Source organism: Onychostruthus taczanowskii, unplaced genomic scaffold, assembly GCF_017590055.1.
Source record: "Onychostruthus taczanowskii isolate IOZ18803 unplaced genomic scaffold, ASM1759005v1 scaffold37, whole genome shotgun sequence".
Classification (NCBI taxonomy): Eukaryota; Metazoa; Chordata; class Aves; order Passeriformes; family Passeridae; genus Onychostruthus; species Onychostruthus taczanowskii.
Genome location: NW_024501126.1, coordinates 102,356 through 115,512, shown reverse-complemented (window position 1 = coordinate 115,512; position 13,157 = coordinate 102,356). Strand labels below are relative to the sequence as shown.

Genomic DNA, 13,157 nt, shown 5'->3' with positions numbered 1-13,157 from the left:
TACTGGAGCACTTGGTAAAAGTCACTTCAATATTAAAACCATGTTAAGACTGAAGGGAAAAAAATAAAAAGAAATGCTAACAGCACGAAAAGAAATCAGTCTAACTCCCAAGTTAATAATGTTCTCAATTGAGCTGTGATAGGCACATAACACAGCTCACACACGTTTCACCAGTGCTGTTACATTATTTATCTGGAATTCTCTGACTTGGCTGTTTTTCACTACTGTTCTGGGGGTGCATGGAGCTTTCCTGTGGTTTGTTCTTTTGGGTTTTTTTTCCTGCCAATTATAGTGTTTCCCTGCACTCCCTCACTGCCACACAGAAAACTCTTGTTTTGCAGGCAGATCTGAAGAAAAGGCAACGCAGATCCCAGCTGCATATTGGTTACCACTGGTGGTGGCAGATTGGAACCACTGGTGGATGTAATTCTTCATTACAATAGCAACCTTTGCCTTAAGTTCTTGCTTTACTGAATCTCAGAATAGCCTGGGTTGGAAGGGACCTTGAAGACCACCTTATTCTATCCCCCTGCAATGGGCAGGGACATCTTCTACTAGACCTGGTTGCTCCAAGCCCTGTCCCACCTGCCCAGGAACACTTCTAGGGATGGGGCATCCCAGCTGAGCTCTGCCCAACAGATAAAATCGCCTAGAAAGGCCTTTGGTTTGGATGCTCTGCCCACTAATGCTCCTCCATCGTATGTATTTTATCTTATAGCAGCTGCCCCTCATCCTGGGTGAAAATAAAAATATATATATTTTTAAAACTAAAATAAAATAAAATAAAATAAGCTCACTGTCATGGCTTTCCAGCAGTTCCTGTTTCCACCACCCCCTGTTCAGTGCCCACTGACACCCAGTGAGGAGCTGCAGCTCCCTTTTGCCACGCTCATTTATTATTTGGGAACGCCCTGCCTGTAAGCTGCAGCTTGACAGATTTTGGAGGGGTGGCATAACGCCCTGCTTGCCTTTGGGCACAAGGCTGGGGAGTTTCTGCACTGTGTCTTCAGTCTCTGCCAGCACCAAGCCAAGCACCATTTCTAAAAGGAGTTATTGCCTCAGTCCAAGGGCTCAGCACTCCCCTGGAGCATTCCAGCTATTTCTTTATGTGGCTGCTCTTTCAAACAGCACAAACCCAAGAGGAAACATCATAAATCCCCCTTTGAAAAGAAAAGAACTTGACTATTTGATTGCAGGGACACCATCTCCACTCCAGCCTTATATGGAACCAAGCAAGAGCAGGAGATAAGAGTTAAAGTTTCCATACCAGGGCTTATTGCAAAACACAACCCAGTCCAGCCTGAAATATTTAACTTTGGCCAGTGGTCTGCTGTCGCTCAAGACACAGGAATAAAATTAGCCCCAAATTTGTTAATGAAACGTTAAAGAATTCTTTCACCTCGCATATGTTTAAAAAAAATCTTAAAACCCCCAGACAGGAACTTGCAGACTGGATTTGCTGCCTTTTACATTTTTCCTTTTAAACCTATATATATTTTAAAATGCATATCCTTATGGTAAGGTGTTATAAGTTATGTATAACACAAACACTCCTGCCTCCCCATCTGGGTAGGCACAAAAACCTGCTGTCACATTTCGGTGGGAAGGTGCCCGGAGAAGAGGCTCTCTCCCTTGTGCCGGTGCTGTAGCCGCTCGGGGAGAGAGGCTGTGCTTTACCCAGCCTCGAGCATCTCCGAGCGGCGCTGCTCCGGAGCCCTGCGGAACTTGGTACGGTCCTTGGCACATCCCGACTCCTGCAAACATCCCAGGACCAGCCCTTTCCGACCAAAAGACATAGTTTAATCAGCTTCCTCCAGTCCCACAGGGCTTTTTTTTTTTTTTTTTTTTTTTTTTTTTTTTTTTTTTTTTTTCTTTTTTTTTTATCTTCCCTCTTTTTATTCTGTTTGGGTTTTTTTTCAATTTTAATATCTATTTCCCACCAAGGGAGCAGCGCTTTGGACGCGGCAGGGCCAGCGCGGAGAGGGGGAAGCCGCAGGGCGCGGAGGCGTCCCCCGAAGCGGGGGGGATTTTGTGTGATGAGCAGCTCTGACCTCAGCCCCGGGAACGCCAGCACCAACCATCTGGATCCCATTTGCGACGCCGGCTCGCCCGGCCCCCCGGCATTCCCGAGCCAGCTGCCTCCTCCGGCCCCGCTCAGACCCACGGCAGCCGCCGCGCAGGGACCAGCGTCCCAGCAGTGCCCTCGTCCCGCCGGTGCCCCGCCATTCCCTCATCCCAGCACTGCCTGCACCCCGCCCAGCACGGCCAGAGGGGACTGGGAAGGCTGAGCAGCACCGCACGCCATGAAGCAAGGGTGAGAGGCGCTTCCGAGCGGAAAATCCTGGAGTAAGCAGCTCTTCTGGAGGTTCACTCAGGGGTAAGTTCTGGGAGTCCTCAGCCTAAACTCGGCAGCGCTAAGGCATGGTTCTCCTTGGTGGGGTGGCAGTATTTGGGGTTTTTTCAGCCATCCCCAGGTTTGCATCACTCTTAGAGAAGCGGAGCGATGCTGCCGGCTTGCTCAGCCCCTGAGCTCCTCCCGGAGCTGATGCGCCGCAGGTGTGCGGGAACACTCCTGTCGCCACCGCTGCAGGGGAGCTAAGCCCATTCAAAAGCACAGTGTATTTCCCCTGCTGCCTCAGCGTGGTTTTTGGATTAGATGCCTCGGAATTGCTGCAGCAGCAGTGTGATGGGATGGGAGCAGGATGACACGGGAAGCAGTGCCCCAAGGAGGGCATGTGGTGGTTTGGGAAGTTCTGTCAGCACAAGGAGGTGGGGGCATCAATTGGATCTTGCAAGGAACGTGCTGAGGGGGTATCTCAGTGCCCCTTTCCTGCTCCCAGGGCTGGGGGATGTTGGATAGCTGCCTTCACCCCTCCTGCCTCAAGGTGAGGTAGGATAAACCCAGCAGAGGTGCTCAGCCGTGCCAACTCAGGTCCTGCTACCAGCAGTGTCCCCACTGCTCCAGGGTGGGCCGGCATGTGGCTCCAAGGATAATCCTCATCCTCTTGTGGTCATCCACAGAGAGGGAAATTAGCCAAACAGCAGCTTTTCCCCTAAGGGGAGGGGCTCTCTAGCCATGCACAGGGCCGCCATCCCTTTCCACAGCTCCTGTCTCCTCTCCCTCCTGCCTTCCCCAGCCCTTTCCCCCCACAGCCCCAGTTGCCCTCAGCCTCCTGGGACGTGCTGAGGGGGTGGCTATGACTAATCTGGAGACACCCTGCCACCATCCCGCTGGGCTCAGCAAAGCCCTCCCTTCCCAAGTAGAGCTGGGGCGAGAAATGCTTGTGGTGGCCAAACTGGTTTCCTGACCAAGCAAAAGGGCCAAAACTATCTGGAATGGGGGTAGCCAAAGCCCCTCTGATTCCAGTGAGTGCAGTGGGAAACTCTCAGCTGGTTTCTGGTTGCTGTGATGATTCATGTGCGCCTTTGGGGGAGGAATCCTTCCTGCGTTTTTCAAAATTCTGGCTTTGCCCCATTTCTTGCTGGTTTAGGGAAAAAAAAAATCAGTATTTGTGGTTGGGTAATTACAGTGCTTATATAGTGATGCTTCTGGGGCACAAATACTCAGTTCAGGAGGTTTGTAGAGAGATGCCTCCAGACTAAGGCTGTGGCAGGGAACTGGAGAATTCCTCCAAGGTCATGTAAGAATGCAGTGGCAGAGGAGAGACTCAACTCCACATCTTCCTGGCACCATCCCTTCAGTCAGAGCTCAGGGAAACAGGCTTTTCCTCCCCAAACTTTCCCTGTCTTTGCAGCGAGGTTGACCATGTCCACGGCTGTGAGAGTGTTGAAGACAGGAGTGCAGGGCTGTGTGCTTGCTGCCACCACACCATCGTTCATTCATTCCCTTTCCAGTTTCCAGCACCCTCCCCAGTCCCCTTTCTGGTTTTTCAAACATCTCTACGATTTTCCATTCAAACACAGTAACTTTCCCTGATTTCAGGGTGAGCTAAACCAGCCCCTGCTTTACTCCCACATGTCAAGGAGGGGGGAAAGATTTTTTAAAAAATAATGTTCCTCTTCTACTTTTGCTACGTGCCTGTCCAGGAACAGGAGGGAACATCTTATTCCTTCCATCAGTACACGCTGTGGTAACTGCACAGCCTTGCCAGCCTTGGATTGTGTTCCCCACTGGATTTCCAGGGGTGGGCCTGCCCTGTGCAGGGCGTGCACGGCGCCGGGTGGCATTGCGTGCCTGCTCCCCGCCGTGAATCACAGCCAGCCTTACCCCTCCACATGCCCATCACTTTTTCCACCTTTTTAAGTGATCTGTGTTCCACATTAAGGAGCCGATTTGTTTGGGTGGAGAGGCTCCGGGAGGCTCCGGTTACTATACATAAAGAGTCATTGATCTTTGAGGGAGTTTCCTCTTTTTTTTTTTTTTTTTTTTTTTTTTAGCAAATATTCCCTTTCCTCTTATTAACAACTCTATTTTTGGTCTCAGTCTTTGGATGGTGAAAACAACTAGATTTTAAGCCAACAGCGTGCTTAGAAGGATAGAAATGAATATGTGATTCATATTAAATTCTAGCACCCAGGGAACTTGCTTGGGTGTGATATGGAAGCACTGTAACTCTATTGCTTTGCTAAACACCGGTTTTCAAAAATCAGAGTTCCAGTGGCTTGCAAAAGCAGGGAGATTTTTTCCCACCCTTTCTGTCTTCTTCTTTTTTTTTTTTTTTTTTTAATGTTCAGGTCTGCCTCTGTAGGAATAAATTTTTTCAGGGGCAGCCCTCAACCCCACAAGCCTCACCTTCCCAGTAGCACTTGGCAGCAACGTTTACACTTCAAAAGAGCTGAGACAAATCTTAATGTCTCCACCTGGAGCCATGAATAAACCCAGGATCTGTCCTGTTCCGCTCATCCTGAGTCTCTGGAAATAGCTTTGCTTCTTCCAAGGGCTGTGGAACCAGGTGGAATAGTGTTTTGTGATGGAGGGGTGGCCAGGCATGGGACACTTCTGTCCCTTGAAAAGGTGACCAAGCTTTTTTTTTTTTTTTGCATGGAAAAAATCATGGCATTCAGCCTACAAAATCACGCTGGGAGTGGCTTTTGGCTAACGTTTTCCCCAGCTCAGGGAAATTTGAGGGGGAATTCATCCAAGCAAGAGAGGAGCATGCCTCACCTCCAGAGGGCAATCTGCAGCTCCCTGGCTCCACATCAGGATTTTGGGAGCTGCTTCTCCCAGCTGCTCACTCCACAGCTGTGGCTGCAATCTTATCCCACTGCTGGGGATGCAAAGAATTTAGTTGTTCTGGGTGCCTGGTGTCCACTTCCAAGCCACTGGCAGGCCTTACAACTGCTGCCCCCCACGGCTTGTGGATGCAGCAGAGAACAGCCAAGCCGAGGGAATTTGAGGCTGAGCAGTTTGGTTGGGAAGCAGAGTGATGGTGGACAAGGGGAAATCCCCACAAAGCAAATGCAGGTGGAGGCAGAAGCCTCTTTATTTTGGCTCTGACATCCCCATGAGAGATTTCTAGAGGGGCCTAGAGGATACTCACAGCATCCTGCACCAGCTGTGGGATGATGCTTTGCTCTCCCTGACCCCCTTTCAGAAAAGCTGTTGGGACCCTGTTGCAAATGCACCTCTTTTTCCCATGAGAAAAGCAAAATTCACCCCACATACACAAGGGAATTTAAGGGCTGCAATTGCTTCTCAGGTTTTTGGTCAGTATATTTTTTGTGGATGCTGCATGGCTGGGCAGGAAAGCTGGACTAGATATCCTGTGATCTGGGGCAGTGAGGCATCCCAAAGGCCCCTGGGTGTGCCAGCTGGGAAAGCTACACAAGGCCAAGCCTAAATCCAGGCCATTTGTCGCCAGAAAATGTGCCAGTTGTGGCTCTGCCTACCATACTTGCCATGCTCTGCTCCTTCCCAGAGGCTGCTCAGCCTTCCAGCAGGAATGTGTCACAGGAACGGGGAGATTATGGGAACAAATGTCATAAATGCAGTCACAAAATGGTTTGGGTTGGAAGGGACATTAAAACCCATTTTGTTCCATCACCCTTCAACAATTCCAGGGATGGGGCAGCCACAGCTTCTCTGGACACTCTGTGCCAGGGCCTTACCACTCTGACAGGGAAGAATTTCTTCCCATTATCCCATCTATTCTATTTTAACTACACACTAGTGAAAAAAACCACCCCAACACACACAAGCAAACAACAGCTTAGAAAGTGAATTTAAAACATCCACTCAAAGGGAAAAAAATATGTAAAATGACAAATTTTATGTGCAGAAAAGTATGCAATATATGCAAAAAATAGCTGCTGGGGAAAATATTTAAGGAAATCAGTTCATTGTGTCGGAGGTAGAAATGATTGCTTTTTGAGAGCAGTATTAGGAACAGATGTATTTCTTCTGATGAAATACTGTAATATTAAGAGGTCGGCACACACTATATAAACTCGAGACAGACATAAAACTTTCAGATTATTGAAGGCTACAGGAGTTAATCTTTTAGCACATGAATCATGAAGAAATTGGCTCCCCAGGCTTTGGTGCTAACTTACTTCAGGAACACTCTTTTCTTTCCTAAAGGAAAGGAGTCAGGCTTTTCAGCGTTTTTTTCCAGCTTGAAATGGATATAGCAAAAGCTTCACCAGAGCTTTCACCCACAGGCCTGCAAGGAACTTTTAATTTAAAAAAATGAAATAAATCCACAATTAAGTTGCCTTGTTGAAAATGCATTATTGAAAACCCAACAATGCCAGAGAATAAAGTTGCAACACAAATACTTACCATAACCAAGTATTGAAATGATTTCACATCTCTGGTTTTATCATCCATCCCCTGCAAGCTGGTGCCACCTCCAGCTTCTGTGACTGCTGGTAATTTGGGACACAAAGCAAGAACACATTGAGCAACAGAAATTACTTGTTGTGCCTCACTGAGGCAAGCCAAGCAATAAAAATCACATTATTCATTGTCTTAAACCCACTTTTCTCGCTCAGCCATAGACTTTGCTCAGTCAAAAGAGAGCTGAGTAGAGTTTTGGGTGAACTCCCCCATCTAAGGAAAGAAAAAATAAATTACCTCCACCCACCCAACCCCCACTACGTTACCTTTACCAAAAAAGTTGCTGTCCTTGCTGCATGTTCTTCTTCTTCTACAGGAAAATCATCTCTTTGCCCACCCCTTTCTGCAAGCACTGAGCTCTTCCTCATTAGCTAATGAGTGCCATGGAGAGCGGGCTATAAGAGAAAACCCTGCTCAGGAGCAACTCCTCTTAAAGGCTCTTCTTTTCCTTAAGTTGTCAGTCTCTAAGAGACATCCATCACCTCTTCCTGCAAGACATTGCTGCCTTTTTTCTTCTGATGACTAATCCTGGCTCCTATGATCTTGGGATGGTTTTGTGTGATGCTCAAACTCATCTCTTGTTGATGGACAAGTCCCCCTGCTTGCACAGAACTATAAATACCACGATGGAGGTCACAGAGGAAGTTGGGGATAGATTTGGAGGCCTCCTAAAAGATAAAATGGGGAATGAGGTGAAATGGGCTGCCCAGGTGGAGTCTCCATCCCTGGAGGTGTCCAAGGAACACCTGGGTGTGGCACTCAGTGCTCTGGGCTGGGTGACAAGGTGGCAATCGGTCCCCAGGTTGGACTCCGTCTTGGAGGTCTTTTCCAGCTTAAGAAGTTCTGTGGAAAATCTCAGCTTCCCACTGGTGTGGGAGTTCATGGGTGATCCTGTGGGTAGGGGAGATTCCACAGCCTCAGGGAGTTTCACTTTTCCCTTTGGATACATCTTGTGGCTGTAAACAGGCTCTGAGCAGCTGCTCGATGTTAAAACCAAAAAAGCCCCCAAATGTTTGCTTCAGTCCTGTCACTTTTTAGACATCAATTTTCACTGGTTTATCTTGATGCTCTGCTCATCCCCAGCTGTTGTGTCTGAAGAGGGATTGGCTGCCAGCAGCTAATAAACAGGATGATAACATAACTTCCTGCATTTTGGGAAAGAAATATGAGCAGTTTTACAGCACACATTACTTTAGTGGGCTGTTTTCCTTAGCATGCATTTTATTCCATGTTTCTCATTCAGTGCTAGCAGCCTTTTCACTCTGTAGCATCCCACCCTTAAGGGGAAGGGGGCTCCCAAGGTTTGTAGATGCTGGCAGTTGGAAGAAAAGACAAAAGTGAGAGGGCCTGCAAGAGCTTGCAAAGTTTTATTAACAAATTAGACACTTGGCATGGAATTTGGTGTGTTAGTCGCTGATCTCCCTGATCTCAGTATAAGTGGCTTTTGGATAAAGGACAGAGTGAAAGGGAAGAGGGAGAGGGTGATGGATTAAAGAGGGAGAGACGGAAAGGAAGTGAGAAAGAGAGATCACCATTCCTGACTCCAGCACTGATTCAGCTGATGGGGTGTCCAGGGGCACAGATGCACGTGGGCTTCATGGCTGTACCTTTAATAGCTACACTTTCCCCTCCCTGGAGAAAAATTCCTCACTTTCTATGCAAATTAGCTAACAAGTTTTTCCTAGACCTTTCTTGAAATGGGTCAAGGGGCTCCAGAGGCCTTCCTGCCTCTCAACATCAACCCTGTGCTGTGCTTATCCCCCCTAGCTAGAATAAGGAAGTTTCTTCCATAAAATGCTGCCCTACCTCCATGTGGCCTCTTCTCCAGCCACATCCTGTTCTTTCCCAGAGTGGGTAACTGCCAGCAATCCTTGGTTGGCTGCTCAGCTGTGAGGATTTGAGACATGCACATCTTGAATCAGAGAACCACGGAATATCCTGAGCTGTCAGGAAGCCACAAGGATCATCAAAATCCAACTCTTGGCCCTGCACAGGACACCCCAACAATCCCACCCTATGCCTGAGAGCATTGTCCAGCACTTTAGGCTCTCCTAGGCTTCTATACACTCCCAATGGATGCTGCAAGCGAATCCCACGCAAAAACTTGCAGCTCTTCCAGAAATTTCTTCCCAGAGGGAAGACTCTTCCATGGGGTTGGGTGGGTGGTTGTCATGAGCTTGGTGCTTTTTGCAGAAAAAAAGGTCTAGGACCTACAGACCCTTCTGTATTTGTGTGCTCAGGGGACAAACCCTCTCCCATGAGTTCTTTGGGTGAAACTGTTTTTTCTGGGAGCAAGATGCCCATCAGGGACACAGTCCATCTGAGCAGGTTTGCTCCTGCTGGAGGCACTGGGAGGTTTGGCTTGCACTGGAACAGCCAGGGGGATGGATGGCTGCCAGCTCACAAAAGTGATGGTTTAATCTCTTTAGGAATGACAATGACACCTCTGGGCTGCAGCAGCTGCCTCTATGAATTGAGGGGTTGCCAATAAAAGGGAAGATTTTGCCATGTCTTGATTAATACTGTGTGCTAACTGTTGGCTCTGGGGGCCTGTTCAATGTCTCTCCATCTGGTGGTATTATTATTATTATTATTATTATTATTATTATTATTATTATTATTATTAATGTTGGGGGAAAGCCAGAGGAGAGCTTTTGCCAGACTCATGCTATAGGGCATTCATAAATTCCATATGGAGCACAGGAAAGACCAAATGCTGCAAATCTCTTCTCCCAAGAAAGACCAGACCCCAGCCCAGCTTTGACACACAGGGAGCCAGAGGAAGTGTCAGGATCACATTTGATTTCAGGAAACCAGGTGGAAGTTGTCTCCTCCTTTCCACAGAACTGTCCTCTGGTATCCCTGAGAAGTGTCTCTTCAGCAAAAGTAGGATTAGCTCCTTATGCCTGGATTTTCCCATATTCCCAACTCTTGGTTCTGTTTCCAGCCATGCCAGCAATAACCATCAGTGTAATTATCACAGTTTTCCTCAAAAATAAGAGTTACTCTTCCCCTTAACCCTCTTAGGTATTGGTTGTAACTGTCTGGATTGATGGAATTAGCAAGGATGGTAATAAGAAAATTGAATAACTTTTTTTTTTTTTTCTTTTATGAAAAGACCTGGTTAACAGTTTGATGTATTGGAGTCACTTTTGGCTGATTTGAGTAATTGATCCCCTTTGGGGAATGAAAGGTATTAAATCACTGTGTTCCCTTTTGGGAGGATATTTTCCCAGTTAAGCAAGCCTTGCTGGTTTCTGCTCTGTAGGCTTGGAAATGAAGATTAAATAATCAAGTGGTCATCTCCATGACAACAGAAACACAGCCTTCATGGAGGAGACGTAGTTTCAGAAGGCTTGCCAGGTGGATCACAGATAAGAAACTTGCTTAAATTATATTTTTGGCTCCAGCAGATAAAATATTATTCTTGGTGCCTTTCCAAAATATGATCAGCCAGTGCAGGCTATTCCACAACCGGGGCTCTGAGCCTGGGGGAGTCCAAGGGCTTTCTGCTGTGCAGCCAGATCATGTGGCTCACTTGGGTCTAGAGTGCTTAAATTTCCATTTGTATATTTGGGACAGCTGAAAAGGTGAGCTGAGGCAAGGGGGGATGTTCAGGGCGATTATTGTGGTGGTTGGAAGAAATAAAGTGAGAAAAGGCAAGAGCAAGAAGAGGTGTGTTGGCAAAGATGTATCAGCTGGTCATCCATGGGTGGGGAGGGTAGGTGGGAGGCCACTGTGTTTTTTGGTAGAGAAACTCAAGCATTTTCCTATATGTTGCCTGGGACAGCCCAGGTAAAAAAAAACATCTAATTCCACAGAGGTGATTAAAGGTCAGTTATGTGAATTGTCACTCTGTCCAGCAGCAAAGACTTTTTTTTTTTTTTCCTGACAAAGTGCCACAAAAGCCTTGTAAACCCACCTGGTTTGGCTTTTCTCCCTCGTGCCTCATCTGTGCCTGGCTAGCACCGCTGCTGTTTCTCACTCTCCCTCTTTTCCTCCCCTTAGGTCTCACGTCAGGTGCTTTGAAACAAAGAGAATAAAAGGAAAACTCATAAAAGAGCAAAATGAGGAAACATCGACATTTGCCCCTCGTGGCAATGTTTTGCCTCCTGCTCTCAGGCTTTGGCTCGGTTGGTGCTCAGCAGCAAGCAGGTAAGCCCGGGCTGCTCCGCCTGACTTTGGCCCTGTACAAGCACTCATTGGCACTGTTTGGTGTTTGACATGCATGTCCGTGGGATGTTGTGGATGGATGACCTTCTGCTCCTCAGCTCCCACCTTGCTGAGGGTCCTTGGGACACCAGCCTTGGCCAACACTCATGGTGCCTCCCCAAGCATGACACTGGCCTGTGCTGTGCCGGGGAGGATGCTCTGCAGGGCACCAGGGTGTGGGACCTGCACTCAGGGTCGTCCTGAGAGGGTCTTCTCCTGGGCAGAGCTGTTCTGCCCTCCCTGCATGTGTAGAAGGAGCTTTTAGCAGTGAGAAGAGCGCTGCCACTGACCTGCAGAAAGGCTGTTTAAAGATGTGCTGGCACCTTTGGGAGTGGACCTGGTGTCACCAAGTGTGACAGCAGGGAAAATGCAGAAAACTCATGCCAGGCTGCTTAAACCAAGCTGTCCTTCCTTCCTTGAGCACTACCATGGAGCCAGCAAAAACCGTGCAAGAGACACAGGCAGCTAGAAGCTGAATGAGCCTGAATTAACAGGTGAAGCTGCCAGGGTCTCTGTCTGGTGACCAAACCCATGGGCAAGGGTGTGGGAGGGCAGGAGCACCTCAGCTCCCCCTCTCTGGGCAGGGCAGGTGGCATGCTGTCCCCCAGCACCTGCGGGGCCAGGGCTCTGGTGGCTGCGTGGTTGTTCTCCAGCGCTTCTCATTTTGCTGCGGGCGATAAGGGGAAGCTGAGCTTCACTTTCACCATGTCAAGGAGGCTGTTGGTTGTTTTGGGTGAGGAGGAGGAGGAGGAGGAGGAGGAGGCATGCTTGTGCTGACCGATAGAAAATCCTAAACCCCCATCTGTTTTTTTAAAGCTGTCAAAACCGTTGCCGTGGCTGATATAATATTTCTAGTGGATTCCTCCTGGAGCGTTGGGAAGGAACACTTCCAACTCGTTCGAGAGTTTCTGTATGATGTTGTAAAAGCTTTAGATGTGGGAGGAAATGATTTTCGCTTTGCCCTGGTCCAGTTCAGCGGAAACCCCCACACAGAGTTCCACTTAAATACCTACCCCTCCACCCAGGACGTCCTGTCCCATATTGCCAACATGACTTTCGTGGGGGGAGGCGCCGAGCCTGGAAAAGGATTAGAGTACCTAATCGAGAAGCACCTCACTAAAGCCGCGGGAAGCAGAGCCAGTGAAGGCGTGCCCCAGGTTATTGTAGTGCTGACAGACGGACGGCCCCGGGATGATGTGGCTCTGCCCTCATCTCTCCTTAACTCGGCCCGTGTAAACCTGTTTGCGGTCGGCGTTCAGGACGCGGTGCAAGGGGAGTTGCAGGAAGTAGCGAGCGGACCCCTCGATACGCACCGCTTCAACCTGGAGAATTTTACCACTCTCCACGGCATAGTTGGGGACTTAGTGGCGAGTGTCCACTCCTCCATGACTCCAGAAAAGGCTGGAGCCAAAAGACTGGTTAAAGACATCACAGGTAATGGCTGACTGGTGGTATCTGCTGGCGCTGTGCTGTTTGGCCTTGCCACTGTGTAGGGGCAAGACTGAGATGGACGTTCAGAGGTGTAAAAATAAAGGTTTGAAGCCTGTGGCCCCCTGTTTGCAGCTGCTGAGGTGCTGTTTGCAGACTGAGCCAGGGCTGCCCGGAGTCAGGGCAGGAATCCTTGAATGGGCAGTGGCACCTTGTGGCCATCCTTTGGCACATATGGCATGGAAATTGAAACATGGGGAGCTCTGCAGAGTTAGTAAATTGCCCTGTCCTCTTTACTCCCAAGGTGGGGAAACAAGGGGTGAAATGGAAATTGAAGCATGGGGAGCTCTGCAGAGTTAGTAAATTGCCCTGTCCTCTTTACTCCCAAGGTGGGGAAACAAGGGGTGAACACACCAGACCTGAGGGCGACCTGACTGAAAATCCTCTGGAGACTGAGAAGGTCACTGCTTTTTGTGGGGACACCATGTTGGATGTCCCCTTAGAACGAGGTGGGGAGACAGGGAGATGTGCAGTGTGCCATTCCAGAAAGTCACATTCTTGGGCAGTCTGCCATTCCTTTCTGGAATTCCTTTCTGGTTACCTTCTTGGCTGAAGACAGCAAAAGAGGCTGGGTGGGGAATTTCTCTGCTGAAAGCCCACCCCTGAGCTGTCCCTTAATCTCTCTCCTCATCCACCTGGAGAAGGTGTGTGGTTGAAA

At 48.7% G+C, this 13,157-nt stretch overlaps 1 protein-coding gene across 9 annotated transcripts in view; it reads left to right on the top strand.

Annotated features, from left to right (window-relative positions):
• The first annotated feature begins 2,074 nt into the window (after nt 1-2,074).
• The window catches only part of COL6A3 (collagen type VI alpha 3 chain), a 58,301-nt gene continuing 47,218 nt past the window's right edge, over nt 2,075-13,157 (top strand). For 8 of the 9 annotated variants that reach the window (XM_041411714.1, XM_041411712.1, XM_041411713.1 and 5 more), the window contains exons 1-2: nt 2,075-2,377; nt 10,808-10,954. In XM_041411714.1, the coding sequence (XP_041267648.1) occupies nt 10,867-10,954 (88 nt within the window). In that variant the 5' untranslated portion in view covers nt 2,075-2,377; nt 10,808-10,866. Of the gene's footprint in view, nt 2,378-10,807; nt 10,955-11,827; nt 12,446-13,157 lie in introns of all 9 variants that reach the window. The other variant, XM_041411720.1, reaches the window with a different exon arrangement.